This window comes from Schistocerca gregaria, chromosome 5, assembly GCF_023897955.1.
Source record: "Schistocerca gregaria isolate iqSchGreg1 chromosome 5, iqSchGreg1.2, whole genome shotgun sequence".
NCBI lineage: Eukaryota > Metazoa > Arthropoda > Insecta > Orthoptera > Acrididae > Schistocerca > Schistocerca gregaria.
Window position 1 is genome coordinate 169078442 of NC_064924.1, and position 19310 is coordinate 169097751.

Consider the following 19310-nt stretch of genomic DNA (forward strand, 5'->3'; position numbering starts at 1 on the left):
CGGGGAAGGTGAATGGTTGGTTTCCAATTATGGAGAGAATTTTAGTTAAGTGTAGTTGATCTATAAAGGAGACCACATACAGAACACTTGCGTGACCCATTCTTGAATACTGCTTGAGTGGCTGGAATCACGATCAGGTCAGATTATCGGTAGACATCGAAGTAAGTCAGAGGTGTGCTGCTAGGCATTTTGCTTATGAATGTGCTTCCTGAACTTAATTGGAAATCCCTGGAGGAAAGATGACACTGTTTTTGTAAAACACTCTTGAGAAAATTTAGAGAATTGGCATTTTTGGCTGGCTGCAGAATGATTCTACTGGTGCCAGCTTACATTTTGCATAAGGATGTTGAAGACAAGATAAAAGAAATTAGAGCTCGTATGGATGATTACAATCATTTTTCTTTTGCTCCATTTGCGAGTGCAGTGGGATAGAGCATGACTACGGTACAAGGTGTGCTGGGCCATACAGGATATGGCGGCTTGCAGAGTATATTTTCAGATTCAGATTCCTCTCGATAACAAATCAGGTGAATCTTTGCAGCCAGAGTACAATAGTTTGTAAGGATCCCACTGTTGTCTGGATGATGGTGAACCTCACACAGGAGATGAAGAGGAGCGTTTCTTAAATATCCAGAGCCACTGAGCCTCTAAGTCCCCAGTCAAAGGTCAAAGTTGTATCTTTTGCTTTATATTTCTGTACTTTCACAACAGTTAAAAAAACCAACATGTTCTAATCATGTGCCACATCACCTACATAATTATTGTCAGACTGGGACAATATTCATCATCAAATTTGACAGACTGCATGCATTTCCCTACTCCTTGGCTAGTTCACAGTGCAGAAAGAAGTTTCACCTGCTGACAACGCTCAGCAGCTACATGTCCCATTCTCAAGAAAAACAATGGTGTATCAACTATTGGTCTCATCCATTCAAACTTTAAAAAACAGTCATTGCTCACATCTCAAAAATTATTTAATGAATAGGTTTTTGGTGTAAAAATACAGAAAGCGCTAACAAGGCAAAAAGTAGAGAAGGAGAGAGGAAACATGAAAGAAAATCTCTAATACTCTCTAAAGCTACATGCAAGGAGTTCTTAGTCATACAATATATGAGGGTGAGTCAAATGAAAACCTTAAATTTGTAATGTTGTTGTTGTTGTGGTCTTCAGTCCTGAGACTGGTTTGATGCAGCTCTCCATGCTACTCTATCCTGTGCAAGCTTCTTCATCTTCCAGTACTTACTGCAACTTACATCCTTCTAAATCTGCTAAGTGTATTCATCTCTTGGTCTCCCTCTACAATTTTTACCCTCCACCCTGCCCTCCAATGCTAAATTTGTGATCCCCTGATGCCTGCCTCAAAATATGTCCCTTTTTCTTGTCAAGTTGTGCCACAAACTCCTCTTCTCCCCAATTCTATTCAATACCTCCTCATTAGTTATGTGATCTACCCATCTAATCTTCAGCATTCTTCTGTAGCACCACATTTCGAAAGCTTCTATTCTCTTCTTGTCCAAACTATTTATTGTCCATGTTTCACTTCCATACATGGCTACACTCCATACAAATACTTTCAGAAACGACTTCCTGACACTTAAATCTATACTCGATGTTAACAAATTTCTCTTCTTCAGAAACGCTTTCCTTGCCATTGCCAGTCTACATTTCATATCCTCTTTGCTTCGACCATCATCAGTTATTTTGCTCCCCAAATAGCAAAACTCCTTTACTGCCTTAAGTGTCTCATTTCCTAATCTAATTCCCTCAGCATCACTTGACTTAAATCGACTACATTCCATTATCCTCGTTTTGCTTTTGTTCATGTTCATCTTATATCCTCCTTTCAAGACACTGTCCATTCCATTCAACTGCTCTTCCAAGTCCTTTGCTGTCTCTGACAGAATTACAATGTCATCGGAAACCTCAAAGTTTTTATTTCTACACCATGGATTTTAATACCTACTCCGAATTTTTCTTTTGTTTCCTTCACTGCTTGCTCAATATACAGATTGAATAACATCGGGGAGACACTACAACCCTGTCTCACTCCCTTCCCAACCACTGCTTCCCTTTCATGCCCCTCGACTCTTATAACTGCCATCTGGTTTCTGTACAAATTGTAAATAGCCTTTTGCTCCCTGTATTTTACCCCTGCCACCTTTAGAATTTGAAAGAGAGTATTCCAGTCAACATTGTCAAAAGCTTTCTCTAAGTCAACAAATGCTAGAAATGTAGGTTTGCCCTTCCTTAATCTAGCTTCTAAGATAAGTCGTAAGGTAAGTATTGCCTCACGTGTTCCAGGATTTCTACGGAATCCAAACTGATCTTCCCCGAAATTGGCTTCTACCAGTTTTTCCATTCGTCTGTAAAGAAATTGTGTTAATATTTTGCAGCTTTGACTTATTAGACAGATAGTTCGGTAATTTTAACATCTGTCAATGCATGCTTTCTTTGGGTTTGGAATTATTATATTCTTCTTGAAGTCTGACGGTCTTTCGGCTGTCTCATACGTCTTACTCACCAGATGATAGAGTTTTGTCAGGACTGGCTCTCCCAAGGCCGTCAGTAGTTCAAATGGAATGTTGTGTACTCTCGGGGCCTTGTTTTGACTCAGGTCTTGCAGTGCTCTGTCAAACTCTTCACGCAGTATTGTATCTCCCATTTCATCTTCATCTACATCCTCTTCCATTTCTATAATATTGTCCTCAAGTACATCACCCTTGTATAGACCCTCTATATACTCCTTCCAACTTTCTACTTTCCCTTCTTTGCTTAGAACTGGGTTTCCATCTGAGCTCTTGATATGCATACAAGTGGCTCTCATTTCTCCAAAGGTCTCTTTAATTTTCCTGTAGGCAGTATCTATCTTGCCCCTAATGAGATAAGCCTCTACATCCTTACAATTGTCCTCTAGCCATTCCTGCTTAGCCGTTATGCAATCCTGTTGATCTCATTTTTCAGAAGTTTCTATTCCTTTTTGCCTGCTTCATTTACTGCATTTTTATATTTTCTCCTTTCATCAATTAAATTCAATATTTCTTCTGTTACCCAAGGATTTCTACTAGCCCTCATCTTTTTACGTAATTGAGCTTCTGCTGCATTCACTATTTCATTCCTCAAAGCTACCCATTCTTCTTCTACTGTATTTCTTTCTCCCATTCCTGTCAATTGTTCCCTTATGCTCTTCATGGAACTCTGTACAACCTCTGGTTTAGTCAGTTTACCCAGGTCCCACCTCCTTAAATTCCCACTTTTTTGTAGTTTCTTCAGTTTTAATCTACAGTTCATAACCAATAGATTGTGGTCAGAGTCCACATCTGCCCTTGGAAATGTCTTACACTTTAAAACCTGGTTCCTAAATCTCTGTCTTGCCATTATATAATCTATCTGAAACCTAGTATCTCCAGGATTCTTCCATGTATACAACCTTTTTTCATGATTCTTGAACCAAGTGTTAGCTATGATTTAGTTATGCTCTGTGCAAGATTCTACCAAGCGGCTTCCTCTTTTCATTTCTTAGCCCCAGTCCATATTCACCTACTATGTTTCCTTCTCTCCCTTTTCCTACTCTCGAATTCCAGTCACCCATGACTATTAAATTTTCATCTCCGTTCACTACCTGAATAATTTCTTTTATCTCATCATACATTTCATCAATTTCTTCATCATCTGCTGAGCTAGTTGCCATATGAACTTGTACTACTGTAGTAGGCATAGGCTTCGTGTCTATCTTGTCCACAATAATGCGTTCACTATGCTGTTTGTAGTAGCTTACCCGCACTCCTATTTTTTTATTTGTTATTAAACCTACTCCTGCATTACCCCTACATGATTTTGTATTTATAACTCTGTATTCACCTGAGCAAAAGTCTTGTTCCTCCTGCCACCGAACTTTACTAATTCCCACTATATCTAAGTTTAACCTATCCATTTCTCTTTTTAAATTTTCTAACCTACCTGCCCGATTAACAGCAGTTTACTTTATCCTGATAAGGACATTCTCTTGAGTAGTCCCCATCTGGAGATCCGAATGGGGGACTATTTTACCTCCAGAATATTTTACCCAAGAGGATGCCATCATCATTTAATCATACAGTAAAGCTGCACGCCCTCGGGAAAAATTACGGCTGTAGTTTCCCCTTGCTTTCAGCCGTTCGCAGTACCAGCACAGCAAGGCTGTTTTGGTTAGTGTTACAGGGGCAGATCAGTCAATCATCCAGACTGTTGTCCCTGCAACTACTGAAAAGGCTGCTGCCCCTCTTCAGGAACCACACGTTTGTCTGGCCTCTCAACAGATACCCCTCCATTGTGGCTGCACCTACAGTAAGGCTGTCTGTATCGTTGAGGCATGCAAACCTCCCCACCAACGGCAAGGTCCATGGTTGGTGGACCAACACAATCACAAATATTGCATTCCCCAGTTGTAACTCACAAGCACAAGCATGTGTAGGATGGCATCAGATCAAATCTTAGAATCAGTAACCAAAACAACAACACTGTATTTGTTTATCTTTCTGTCAACAACTATTTTATCAATGGAAGGAGAGGCTCAAATCCACTTCTGATTTCCTTCTGCAATCTTGTGCTTTTCAAGCTTGTGCCTCATCCAGTGACCTAGACATCAGCAAGATATTCAGCACTTACCGTCCTTCCTCTCTTTCTATATATGTAAATTTCAATATATTTTTGTTTGTGAGTGTGGCTTATACCAAGATTAAATATGAGTGTTAACTTTGTGTTGACTTTCCACAAGATTCTTTTATTTATTTTTTTAATCTGTAAAAGTGACTCATGGTTATAACGCTTCATTCAGCTTATGTTCTGAAACCTAATGCATTAATTTCCAGCTGCGTATGCTGCAGAGAGATCTTGAAGAATGCATCTCGGAATTGGTTCCAGGCTGCCAAGCACACCAGTTTGGATCTGCTGTCACAGGTGTTCCACTTAGAGGATCTGATACGGATATTGTGATGATTCTGCCAGGTGATAACCTTATGCAAATTGTTACTGAGTGGTGGGCAAGTGGTGTCTGTTAGCATTTCGAAACGGACGTAGCCTCTTGCATCAGTTTGCTGAATAATTTATTCCAGTTTTGGAAATATTTTGTACAAAGTCAGATGGTCACATCAAATCAAATGGAGTTAAAAATAAATTTTCAATTTGTTTAATGAAATTTTTAGTAGAGTTCTGAATAAAAATAACTATATATTTAAATTAAATCTCTCTCTCTCTCTCTATCTCTCTCTCTCTCTATCTCTATCTCGTGTGTGTGTGTGTGTGTGTGTGTGTGTGTGTGTGTGTGTGTGTGTGTGTGTGTGAGAGAGAGAGAGAGAGAGAGAGAGAGAGAGAGAGAGAGAGAGAAGGCATAAGATTTTTTGTGAAATTTATTCTTTATACGTAGATTTGTTGGAAAGTTTGACTTCCTTTCAGCTGTGTATCAGTGTTACATGTATCTGTCAGTAGAGTTCTTAGGTATTCACCAGAGATTTGTCAGTTTTGCTGTGAGTAGCAGTGTTTATATGTTGAGCTGTTGAGCTGTGATGGCTCAGTAAAACCCACATTATCAGGTAAAGAAACATTTCTAGTAATTTATCTTTATTTAAAATCTATTTACTGTGATGTACCTTTTGGTCTATATTCTATAAGTACTTTACAGAACATTGCAGTATAGCAGTGTGATAACACAGTTTTATATACCTTTTTATGTGGAGACAGAGTGAGTTTTATTGAAAAGTGATTTTTGCTAATAGCCATTCCTTTTGGTAATCACACATTTTTTTTTTGTATTTTATTGCAACTGTAGGAATCTGAACATAAATGACCAAACTTTGTCAAAATAGTTTATTCTGAGGAAATTGTGTATTCAGTGGAACTTTAATTTTATGTTCTCCAATTTTACAGTTTTTGTGATTCTATGCCATAAATTCATAGCCCCCGTGAAAAACCCATAAGATCAATGCTAAAAATTCCCTGACTTTACATTTCTTCCTAATAAGGTTTATCTTGATGCTACGCTCATACTCAGCACCTTGCTTGACTTTGTCCCATTTTCTTCCTATTGACATTTGATGTGACAGAACAAGTTATAAGTGACACAAAAGACAGACGGTTCACACAGTGGGGTGGTGGTGGAGTTAAGGGAATATTATAGGCCATTGCAGAGAGGGGAGACATGAAAGAGGAAATGCTGACATAATCCACAATTGTCATTCCAACACAACTTGCAGCATTTAGCTTCGCCAAGCAGTTATAATACAGCTACTGCTAGATTGCGGCAGCAATGGAAAATCAGGATAGTCATTTCAAGGTGCTCCGGGCCAAGACAATAAATTATGATGGGTCTCATCCTCCACCTTTTCTCGTGCCTCTTGTAACTCAGTCTCATCTTGTTGCATGTGTTTCTAACGTACTGCATTCAAGAACCATATTGATCATCAACCTTTAAATTCAAACACTGAGTCTCAGTGAGAATCAAGGAAGCATCGGCCATTTCCAACTAGTGAGCTCTAATTGGCTGGCGGTTTGTTATTTCACCCATCAGCCGCCACACTATAGCCTATTTTACAACATGTGCGGCCAGCTTATGCACAACTCATTGGCGAAACTAAAGATTTTTGGCTTGTTCCAACTTTGGCAACACTAGTTGCATGCGTTCTGAGGTTAGGTATGTCTGTAGAGAGTAAAGAAACTGAAATAAGAAGTGGGAAATGGAGGAAATGATTCACTTTTCTTGTATCTATGCTATTAATAGGTATTTGTTGGATTTTAATGACATTGACTACAAAGACAAGCGGTGACTTGTTGCTGCTCTCGAGATTGTCACATGCGATCTGAACATGGATTTGTATACAATATCTGAGCTGCAGAGCAAAATCCATTCAATTAAAATTATAATAGTACATACATAAACGAATTAAGAAAAATACAGGCAAGCAAAACATTAGCTGCAGAACAGCCCACATCTACAAGGACATGGTGTGAATTGGCTGAAAGACTTTGAATTGGTTGAAAGGCATTCCTGCTCATTCCTTACGGTAAGTCTCCCCTGACCCACAGTTTTGGGTGAGAATTTCCCGATATCTACCGTACCTCTCCAGTCCTTTTCCTTCACCCTTCTTCCTTCTCCTTCTGCCTGAAGAAGGAGCCCCTGGCTCCTAAAGCTTGCCATTCACAACAGTCTTTTAAGTGTGTGTACTGCTGCTGATTGGTGAGTAGATTTTTTACCTATCCAATTAAATGATTAGAGGAAAAAGGATGAAACAAATGTTTGACTCATTTCACTTGCAGCAATAAAATTAACATTCTTCCGTGTCATACATATTTCGCTGTTTATTTCCAAATATGTGTCGATTTCTGACTGTGTGGTTAGGCAGGAGCTACAGAGGACAGTTTTAATTGCTTAGACTAAAATGAGTAGCAATATAATTCATGTCCTTCCTTCTCACAAATATTATGCAGTTTGTTTCCAAATATGTGACAATTTCCGAGTGTAGGCAGGAACCTAAGAGAACACCTTAAATTGGTGCAAGAAAAACGATGAGCCATAACATTCGTATTTTTCCTTGTCAATAATATTTCACACATTGCACAACTACAAACATGCCCATAAAGAGTTCTCACCACAACTGAGATTCTCCTGCCACTAACACATCCATAAACATCAACATTGTGTTATAACGATCGACAAATCAATAGCCTCATTTCTGTTCATCTTCACAGTGGCATTACATCACGATTATGTCAGTTCCTGCAAAAAGTGATGTGAAACGTAGTCGATCCACACACAAAAAATGAGCTCGCCTGCTGGATATTTACAAGCAATACACTAGAGGTCACTGTGCACACTTCACCAGAGTATGCTGCACTGTCATTCGGTATAGAAGAAAAACACACAGCCCCGCATGTTAGCGCGTCCAGCCAACGTGATTTAGGTTTTCTGTGATTTCCCTAGGTCACTCCTGGCAAATGCCGGGATGGTTCCTTTGAAAGGGCACGGCCGACTTCCTTCCCCATCCTTCCCTAATCCGAGCTTGTGCTCCGTCTCTAATGACCAGATTGTCGCCGGGACGTTAAACACGAATATCTTCCTCCTCCTCTCCCACATGTTAGATTCCGATGCCTATTACGTCTACTTTACAGTTTTCAGCTTAATTCACATATTCATCAATTTTTGCTTTTTGTGGCTGCTCACAAAGGATAGATTTCTCTAAAATGTTTGTTTTGACGTATAGGTCATAGACAGACAGTTACTGTCCAAACAGGTCTTGAAGGCCCAACGGTACCTACAGGCTGCTGTGTCGTCCTCAGCCCATAGGAATCATCAGATGTGGATTCAGAGGTGCATGTATTCAGCGCAAAGCTCTCTGAGCCATTATCAGTTTTCGTAATGAGTGCTGCTACTTCTCAGTTAAGTAACTCCTCAATTGGCCTCACAGGAGCTGAGTGCACCCTGCTTGCCAATGAACCTCAGCAGACCCAGACAGTGCCCCATTAAAGTGCTAGCCAAGCCTGACAGCACTTAACTCCAGTGAACTGACAGGAACCAGTGTTACCACTGTGACAAGGTTGTTGACAATTTGTGGTCATAGCTGGTTGGAAAATAGATTGATTGTCTTGTACCCAGATACCAATTTACATTTTTGACGAGTTTTTGCGTGCAGTTGTGCAACTGTGATTTTTGAAGAACTGATGCAATCCATTACCACAAATCATTGTATAAACATTGTATTATACATTTAATTTCCTTCACATATACAGACTGTATGCAGTGAATAGGGGAGTATTACGATTTTTAATCATACATGCTAATTACAAATGTTTTTGCTCATATTTTGGGGCTTTTAGTGTTTTCCTCGATTCTACATTTTCCTCAGTTTTGCATTTTTTAAGTCTGGACTGCACAAAAACGTCAAATGGGGGTTCCGGTGTATGTGGCCATTATCCTGGGTGGTCAGTATTATTGCAGAATAATATTATGCAACATTATACCAGGTCCCCCTAAACTGCTCAATACAAGTGAACAATAGTATTATGCAGTATTTACTCTGGTTCAGAAAGTTGTATGATCAGTAGACTGCTGCTATGATAATTCATCTACATGGTGACAAAAGAAATTTTGATGAAAAATTTATACAAAGATCACCAAAGATTCCCTCATTTGTAAGAATATGTGGTGTCTGTTCTTTTGGACATGTCCAAAGAACAGACACCACATGGAATCTGCAGCTGTGATTCATATTTAAATTGAAGGTGGAGGGAAGAGAAGGGAAAAGAAAAGAACTGATGACATCACCTGCATCAGGGGTTAATGCGGAAGCAGCAGCGACGAGCAAAAATGTATGCCAGGTTGGGACTTGAACCTGGGCTCTCCTGCGTACAAGGCAGTTGCGTTAACCACTGTGTCACCTGTCTCGGCATGATGCTGGGCCAATTCACATTCCCACCTAGCACCACCCCTTATCTACAGTCTCAGTCCACTTTCTCTGTGCTCACTAATTTTAGATTCCTGCTGGGGGTCGAATGTAAATGTGCATCTGCATCGATGGTTGTAGATTCACAGCATGCCACAGTCATATAATTGATACAACTCAATGGCTGTGAATCCACAACCATCAGTATTAATTGTATGAATGTGTGCCTGAAAGAACAGACATCACACAGTCATAGAATTGGTATGCATCGATGGGCTGAGAATCCGCAAGCATCAGAGCAGGTGCACATTTTTGTTGAACCTCCAACGTGAATCTAAAATTAGCAAACATGGAAGACATGGACAGGGACTGTGGGTAGGTGATGGCGCTAGATGGGAATGAGAGTCGGCTGAGGAGCTTGCGGAGATAGTCTGTGCATTTGCAGTCAACACTGTGTCCTGGTGGTGCAGTGGTTAATGCAACTACCTACTAAGCACTAGATCCTGAGTCACAGTCTGGCAGATATTTTCACTTGTTGACACTGATTTCGCAAAAAGTCCCAATTCAGCTGATATCATCTGTCCCTTCCTTTCCTTTACTCCCCACCCCACCTTCGATTTACATAAAAAGGGTTACTCTCAAAAAGTTGTTGAGAGAACTGAGCTTGTGGAGAAAGAAAAAACATAACTTTTTAAATATGGACTGTCCAATGTTTTGATTCAGTACTAAACTCCACAATGAGAGACACGTTTCCACCAAGTCAGTGTTTATCTATTATGCTATGACATCATGCTACTGTCAGTGCTTTCAAAAACTTGAAATTTAGAAGTGCAATTTCAATTCAAAGCATTTGAGACATAGTTATGGAAAGGCCTCATGCAGTGGTAGGTGCTCCAAAAGATTATAAGATTATATTCAGGTAGGTAATGTGTGTACACACACACACACACACACACACACACGTGTAAATATCCATATATATTGTTTTTCATAACTTTGCGTTACTGTAATTAATTTTTTTAAACATCTTTCGTTGTGGCTGTAGGGTACATTCCCAGTATTTTGTGAGCATCAGTTTGTATTGATTCATTCCAAATATTTCTGTTTTTGTACTCATCTGTCGTAACCATCCCAGTGATTTATATATTTCATTATGGTCTAAGAAAAACACTCTTTCATCTTATTTCAAACTCAGTTGCAACACTACAGCAACAACAACGGACAACAAACACAAATGTACCTAGAGACTGAAGCACGCATGATACTGGCAAGGCAATTACGGCTAATGGGCGGCACAGTATTTCCTGGCAGTGCACTATATTCAAAAGTTTTTTATGTGCTCAATATTGTTGCTCGACCTCTCTGTCTAACCATTACGTGTTCATCTGGGAGATACTGCCGCTCATCGTGAAAATATTGCACAATAAAGCTGACCATCTAAAAAGGGGATGCTGTATGTGACATCAGTGGTGAAATAATTGGTCGTTAGAAAATTCTGGTAAACACATAAGTAAGTTGTTATAATGCAAATAATTTCACTCCACTCATGGTGAGTGTTTTTTTTTTTTTTTTACGTATCAATTCACAGCTGATGTTATCTGCCTCCATAGCCTAGGTCACTTACACTAGCTTGTGCCTTCATGCTAGACTTGGAGGTAACAGTGTCAAATTCTCATTGTGGATAACTTTTTTGTTGCCACTATTTGGCCAGCACCGGGAGGAGTGATCGTGATGTTAGTATCCTGATTATCAGAACTTTGTACCAATGTTCTGGCTAACATTACAAACTTCTCCATAGTGTCTCTTGGTGTGAGGGTATATCACTCAGTTTATGAGTACACATTCGTTGAATGGGCACATTATCCTGAAAAACCCGTTGTTGCCCTCCAAGACGAGTAAGGTTATTGCCACAGTTTTCACCCACTTGGTTTAATCAGCACCAACTACACTACATAAATTCATTACATTCACCCACACCAAACAATTATGTGTGTGTGTGTGTGTGTGTGTGTGTGTGTGTGTGTGTGTGTGTGTGTTGAGGTTACCAAAACTGCCAGACAATTACACTTATTGCAGCAGTACAGTAGAAGCCCAATGTACCTCAGTCCCATATACTGCAGATTCGGATGTAATGCGGTGTCATGAATGAGTTTTGCACTCTCAGTGTATTTTATGAACTTGAAAAAGTCTTATTAGGGTCTGCATATAGCCTTTCCGCACTATAATTTACTGCTGCAGCCTGCAAACTCTCTAACAATAACCAAAATAGATGGAGGTAATTAAATCAACATACCAAGAATCTTGTTGGTCAGAGGCTTTGAATACACATCTCACAGTTAACATTGTGACACAGTTAACAAAGTGTCTATGCAACAGTGCTTGGCAATATTTGAAATGAGTGCAAGCATCATGCAGAACATAAATTATACCTTCATCGTCCAGATTTCTGTGTATTTGTTACAATGTCATAGAATCTAAAGCTTATTCTGTGAGTGATCAACTAAAAATTATTGATCATGTGAAGAGGTGCAGGTATATCACATCCCCACAATCAGGCAATGAGTGAAAGAAGGGAATTGAAGGTGATGGGGGAATGGACAGAGAAAGAACTAAACCTGGAAAAGACAGTGAGCTCGATGAAAGCTTTTATAGGTGGTTTCTAATAAAGAGAAGTGAAGGTGTGCCATTGATTAAAGCTCAAGCTGAAAAATTTCACTTTGATTCAAATGACACCATAGATTTTATAGCTTTGACAGGTGATTTTCTAGATGGAAATTTCGTCAGGGAATTTTGCCAATCACCATTGAACGAGAAGGAAGGCCTTGCGAGAGAGAATCTGCTTCAGTTTCCGAAAACTCTACACACAGTTATGATAGATTAAAATTTAAATCATCATTAATTGTAAAATTGTGATGGAATGACCTGGCTTAACAAAGCATCAGGCTGACCTCAATTAGGAATTCCTGGAACAAGTGTTCCGTTGAAGAAAATACAACAAATGAACACTGTAGTGACATGAACAGCAGTAACATCCAGTCTGCATGTATGTTCTGTTGTGAAATACTGATTTGGAAGTTTTGAACTGTTGCGTAGTCATCAGCGATGAACAATCAATTTCGAAGATCATAGATGACAAAGACATTTTTGATACTGTTCAAAATGAGAGTAGTGAAGCAGTCGATGATGAGGATGGTGAAGATTAAGATGAAGATGAAACTATAGATAATTTTCTTAGTACATGTGAAATATTACATAATATAAAGAAAGTTATCATATGGATAGACAGAGTGAACCAAACCAAATTGAGTTGTTTTACCAGATGAGAAAGAAAAAATAAACACTAAAGTATTGTGTGAAATAACCCACCAAAGAAAGCTAACTGACTTCTTTAAGGCAACAGAATAATGACGTACTGTAACTTCCAGGCAGTGTTGTAAATTATCATACTGTGTTTGATAGTTTACTTGTATACTGTATTGAAACTCGTGTTCTTGTTTGATCGACATTTGAGTGAAGTTTGTCTAATCGCTGTACCCTGTTTGGTAATTTTCTGAAATGTTTTATTTCTAAAATTCTTTAAATTTAAATACAGTATTGTACAGTATGTATAATATTGCATTATGTGTTCTTCCTAATTTTGTATTTGTAGTTTGCTGTTACACGACTCACCCTCCATATATTGCGGGTATGCTATGATGTGGGAGTGAAACATGTTTTTCAACAGCTGCTTTATATCAAGCTTCTGCTCTGGTTGCTATGGGCAGCAAAATAACTGACACTGGGTTAAGTAAGGAGGATGTAAATTGCAGACTGGCAATAATAAGAAAAATCTTATGTTAGCCTCTAATGTGGTATTCTTTTCTTATGACATTTGTGTAGAAACTACATGAAATGACCCACCAAAGAAAGCTAACTGACTTAGCCTTATATGGAGATAAAACATGGACTGTAGACTTACAGAAGAATGCTGACATTTAGGAAGGTAGGTTTATTAACCTATGAAGAGGTACTGCATCAAATTGGGGAGAAAATATTTTTATTACACAACTTGAGTAAATGAAGGGAGAAGTTAATAAGACATATCCTGAGGTATCAAGGAATAGTCAGTTTGTTAATTATCAAGGAATTGCCAGTTTGCAAATGGAAGGAAATTTTGTGGCTCAAATAGTAAAGGGAGGCTAAAGCTTGACTTCTGTAAGCAAATGGACGTTGGTTACAGTAGTTAATGCAGAGATGGAGACACTTGCACAGGATAGACTGGCATGGGAAGCTGCATCATATGATTTTTTTTACCCTGAAGATCACGTAAATAGATATTCCTTCTTGTTTCTAGTGTTCTTTACATAGAAAAATGGACAGATGCAAAAATTATGAGTATTTAAGATATGATATCAATTGCTCAGATTTAGTGTCAGTCATGCCTGATAAAACTGGAGTGGGTCAGAAAGATGTGAAATGCAACTGTAGTAGAACAGGAAGATGTGAAAATAATCCAAGTAAACTGTTCACATGAAGTTAACACCACCTGTATGTTTAACTTACGTGTGTGTGGGTTTTGGTTCACCTGGAGGAGGGAATGAATAATGTCTTACGAAACAAAAAACCATGGTGTAAAAACAAAACAGTAACCTAAATAAAAACAAATAAAAAAACAACAACATAAACAAAAACTGTTTGCACTGCTGAGTACATTCATGGAAATCAAAATCTGCAGCTGGGTAACATACAGTACCTTGTTGCTCCCCTCTTTGCATTGTGACATGCTCTGGTGCTCCTTGGTATGCAGTCCACAATGTGATCAAGACACTGCTGCCCAAGACACTCTCACTCTTCAATAGTGGCCCTTCTGAGTCGTTCAGTGTGTGAGGAAGGTTCTTGTGACAACATGCTACACATTTCAGTGGGTCATTATTGAATTTATGTCAGCAGTTACTGCAGCCCATTCCATTCTGCTAGTTTCTGCCTCCTCACAGTGTGGTGAAGTGCATTCTCTTGCATAATTATTTTGAAAACTGAAACCTTCTCCAAAAACCTTGACTATAAGTTGCTGCTGGGGTGTTTGTATTGTTGTTTGTGATGACACTTTCCAATGTATCGTGTATATGTAACAGTCCGTTTGCACATATTTTATTGTCACTGTAGATTATAAACTTTACATTCTGGCACTTGCAGTAGTTGCAAGAGTACCATGGCCCAGATATCTTGGCTTCAGACTCGTTTTCTTTGATGGTGGTGCCTGTGTCAGCCTGGAAAGTTACTTAAGATACCAGCTGTTGCCGAATGATAGTTGAACTCTTTATTTGTTCCATTACAAATGAGTACATTACGTTTTTACAATTTTTTTGTACTCAAAGTTATAAAACGTGTGTTGTATAACGTCTCTTGTATATTTCTGGCTGTCAACCAATCACCGGCTTATCTTCTTAGAGATGTCAACAACCACATCTCCTAATCTCTGGGTATTCCCCTGCAGATCAGAGTGTATCTCCTAGGTGGGACATGAACAGCATGGAATAACCACTCGCTGCAGCAGTTGTCGTCGTGCACCGTAATATCACTGCTGGCTACACCTTTTCACAGACACACTTGTGTTCACCCTGCACATGATGCATGTACAAACCAAGCAAAAATCCTGCGCACAGAAGATGGGTCGCAAATTGAATAAAGTAGAAAAGGAAGTTCCTTTTTTAAAAGTCATGGGCATCATTTGTTGGATTGAAAGTATAAGGTACAAGACATTGCTTTAAGCCAGATCGATCTGTTGCTCCTCATAGTTCCCCTCTTAGATAGATGATATCGTGACATGCTTATCCTACAGGTAAACTAAATCAGTGTTAATTACTTTTCAACTCACATCTTCAGTAAGTCACTGTATTGATTACAAAAGGTTATACTTATACACCTTACTTTATAGTGAATTAGTCTCTAAGTTTTAAAAAATCTTTAACCATCTTAACTTGCTTTCAAAGCCTTACTTGTATATGTGCTTATATCAACCTGTGGATTCAACTTGCAGATTTTTGTTTTGTTTTTTTAAGTTTCCTGTCATGAATATGTGGTCTAAACACACACAAGATAGTCCGTCACTCCAGGTTCAGCTATTAATAGTTCCCAAGTTACTCACGAAACAGGTTAGTGATTCCACAGTATAGAAAACTATCTTATCCAGGTCATTTAAATCACAAGCCAACAGAAAATGTGAAAAGGAATAACTATGTTAAAACGAGGCCCCTCCCATAAGAACATTTACAAACCCAACCATGCAATTCAGTACTTTTACACAAACTGTATAAAACCCATACTTTTTTCAAAACTGTATAAAATCCCTTATTACTGGAACTTACTCTATGTTATGGTTAGCTACTAAGCCAGAACCACGCAGATGTATATATTCATAAATATGTGCCTTTCTTTGCAACTTTATAGAACCCAACAACTATTCATCATTAAGGTTGTAACTGACCAAGTCTTACACTCTTGATGTTACATACGTAACCATAGATCATTCTCTTGAAGAGTTAAAGGCCAAAAGTAATTAACAACTCTTTGTTGCTTCATATTGTTTACTCATGTCCTCTGTGCCTTATGTAGAAAGAAAAGCTCAGGCTCATGAGTCCTCGTTCATTCATTCAGCCAAATGTGGAACTCCAAGAAGCTACACTACCCAGGTAAATTCTTCTGTAAACCTTTGAGTAATAAAAGCATCCTACCATTGTGAGACCATCAAACAGACCACTTCCAGGAAAATCCTAAATTGTTACAGCAATAATCCACCTGATTTCCTTTTACTCCCATTATAGTATAGGTCCATCCTTGATGATGTCCACCTAATGAATTTGTATTAGTACATGGAATGTATTCCCAATTGCGAATCTGGAAAACCATCAGCTGCAGAATGGGATGACAACAATGAAAATTTGTGCATTTACCACTTATCACAAGTGGTTGCCTTACCATTTGACTATCTGTGCATGAATCACGGCTGGGCACGTATTTCCACATGACATCAAACATTTGTCTACAACCTTTACTGGTACATCCATTATGTATATTCCAGTACAAGTGACACATTTTACTTGAAATTTGCATGCCTGGTGTCAGCAGATAAATATGATATTGCAGGGTCTGTGTTATTCTGATTTATGATGTAAAGTTTCTTTGGACATGTATGCAAGCAAAACCATGTGGAGATGATTACCTATTGCTAGGGTCTTCACAGCCCTCACAGTTGCATCCTGAAAAGATGCACACAGTACTATTGCATTATCTTCAGGGTACCTATGGCAGGGTTGTCACAGGGTCTATAAATAAGGGAATTTCAAACACATCACAGAAATCAGGGAAATTAGAAAAAAGAGAAAAAAACTAAAAAAAATCTCTGTTGTGATAGTGCCACGACATTTAACAGTGCTGCCACGACAGTACGCGCAAACGGCGATAGAGGCGCTCCGCAAATCGGCTGAGCGCGTGAGCGCCACCTAGCTACGAACGGCGCCAGCCGCATGTCACGGCACGGCAGTCGAATACGAGAGACTGAGTTGTAATCATGTGATCAGCTATTGTTTCTAAGAGAGAGTGTTGAATATCCACGCAATTATTGTGATTAAAGGTTATAACACTTTTTGGCGACGAGGTCGGGATATTTTCACTGCGTTGTGGATTTGCGTGTTCGTGGCGGGGCAGACATGGAACAGCTTATGCAAGCGCTCATTGAACAACAAACACAGCTGACGGCTACTATTCAGGCTCAACAAACACAGCTGATGGCAGCGATTCAGGCGTTGTCGACATCGCTTACTCATCGTCTGTCTTCCTCTTCTCCGCCTCCATTCCCTCCTTACGATGAGGCTGTTGAAGACTGGGAGGATTATGAGAAGCGTTTGCGGCAACACTTCTTGGCTTTCGGCGTTGTCGACGCTCCTATGTGTAAGTCGTTATTTCTATCTTGGATTTCCCCTCGAGTCTATCAGCTACTATCTCAGTTAGCCCCTCTGAGGGAACGTGCCTTCCTGTACTTCCAAGAAATGTGTGACTTATTGTCTGACTATTATCGACAAAACACCCATGACGTTGCTGCCCGCGTGGCGTTCTACCGGTGTCGTAAACAGCCCCATCAATCTTACCGGGCTTGGGCGGCGGAACTACACGGTCTGAGTATGAAATGTCAGTTTGTCATGGACACACATCACGAGTCTTATGCTGATTCAATGGTTAGGGATGCTATTCTACGGCTTGCTCCTGATAAAGAAGTTAGGCAAAGTGCCCTACAATTGCCAAACCCGTCGTTGTCGAAAGTTCTAAGCATCGCTCAATCCTTTGAAGTGACTCACGCTGCTGGTGCGCAAATAGACGCGTGGTGTGATGTAGGCGCTGTACAGTCAACTCTCGACACGGGCAATTTGCCTGTTTCACAGGAGAACGACGATGTGGCAGCGGTTCACTCGCGTCAACAACGTCCCGTTGGGCCGCAACGCTCGCAGCAAAACAAGCAACCACAGAAGCCGGTTCGTTCCGCACTTCCTTCTTGCCCCCGTTGTTTTGTACAGCATGACCGGGCAGCGTGTCCAAAACGTTGGGCCACATGTAATTCATGTAGGAAAAAAGGCCACATTGCTTCTGTGTGTCAGTCCCCTAAAGTTCCTGTCGATGAGGACGAGGCGTCAGACATGGATGTTCACTGTATGCTTTCTCAAACAAATAAGTTGTTTGTTACTGTTCGTGTTCTGGATAAAGACATCCGCATGCAAGTGGACACTGGCTCTGCAGTAACTCTCATTAATTCTCGCACCTATTTGGCGTTGGACTCCCCTCCGTTGTCTCCAGTTACGCGAAATCTGAGGACTTATAATAAACAGAAAATTCCTATCATGGGCCAGTTTGATGCTTCCACTGCCTACAAGTCTGTTGTTCGGCCCCTCACGTTTTATGTGGTGGATCATGCGGGCACTGGGAACCTGTTCGGTTATGATGCTTTCCAATTGTTCGGGTTCTCCATTGATGATGATGTGCACCTCATATCTGAGGATATTCCGTATCAACAGCTGGATGGATTGTGTTCTGAATTTTCGTCCGTGTTCTCTGCTGGTCTGGGTTGTGCCAAGGATTTTGAAGCCCACATTACTCTTAAACCTATGGCTCGCCCTAAGTTTTTCCGGGCACGCCCTATTCCGGTGGCGTTTCGTGCACCTGTCAAGGCTGAGCTAGACAGGTTAACAGCTTCAGGAATTCTCCTTCCGGTGACCTCCAGCGAATGGGCATCGCCGATCGTGGTTGTTTCCAAACCAAACGGGAGTCTGCGATTGTGTGGTGACTTTAAAGCCACTGTCAATGCTCAGAGCCTCATTGACACTTATCCTCTTCCTCGTCCTGAGGAGTTGTTTACCAAGCTCGCTGGGGGCCAGTTCTTTTCCAAACTTGACTTATCGGAGGCGTACCATCAGTTGCTGTTTGACGCTACTTCCAAGGAATTTCTCGTTATCAACACTCCTTGTGGGTTGTATCAGTACCAGCGGTTACCATTTGGCGTCGCTAGCGCACCGGCCATTTTTCAGCGGTTTTTGGAACAGCTCACAGCTTCCGTTCACGGCTGCATAAACTATCTGGATGACATTGTTGTCACGGGGGCCTCCGCTGATAGTTATCAACACTCCTTGTGGGTTGTATCAGTACCAGCGGTTACCATTTGGCGTCGCTAGCGCACCGGCCATTTTTCAGCGGTTTTTGGAACAGCTCACAGCTTCCGTTCACGGCTGCATAAACTATCTGGATGACATTGTTGTCACGGGGGCCTCCGCTGATAGTTATCAACACTCCTTGTGGGTTGTATCAGTACCAGCGGTTACCATTTGGCGTCGCTAGCGCACCGGCCATTTTTCAGCGGTTTTTGGAACAGCTCACAGC

General features: G+C 40.2%; 1 protein-coding gene across 6 annotated transcripts in view; it reads left to right on the plus strand.

The window, feature by feature from the left end:
* LOC126272100 (speckle targeted PIP5K1A-regulated poly(A) polymerase-like) overlaps window positions 1-19310 on the plus strand; it is a 192614-nt gene that overhangs the window by 87173 nt on the left and 86131 nt on the right. For all 6 annotated transcript variants that reach the window (XM_049974683.1, XM_049974680.1, XM_049974684.1 and 3 more), the window contains one exon: window positions 4848-4983. In XM_049974683.1, the coding sequence (XP_049830640.1) occupies window positions 4848-4983 (136 nt within the window). The remainder of the gene's footprint in view (window positions 1-4847; window positions 4984-19310) is intronic.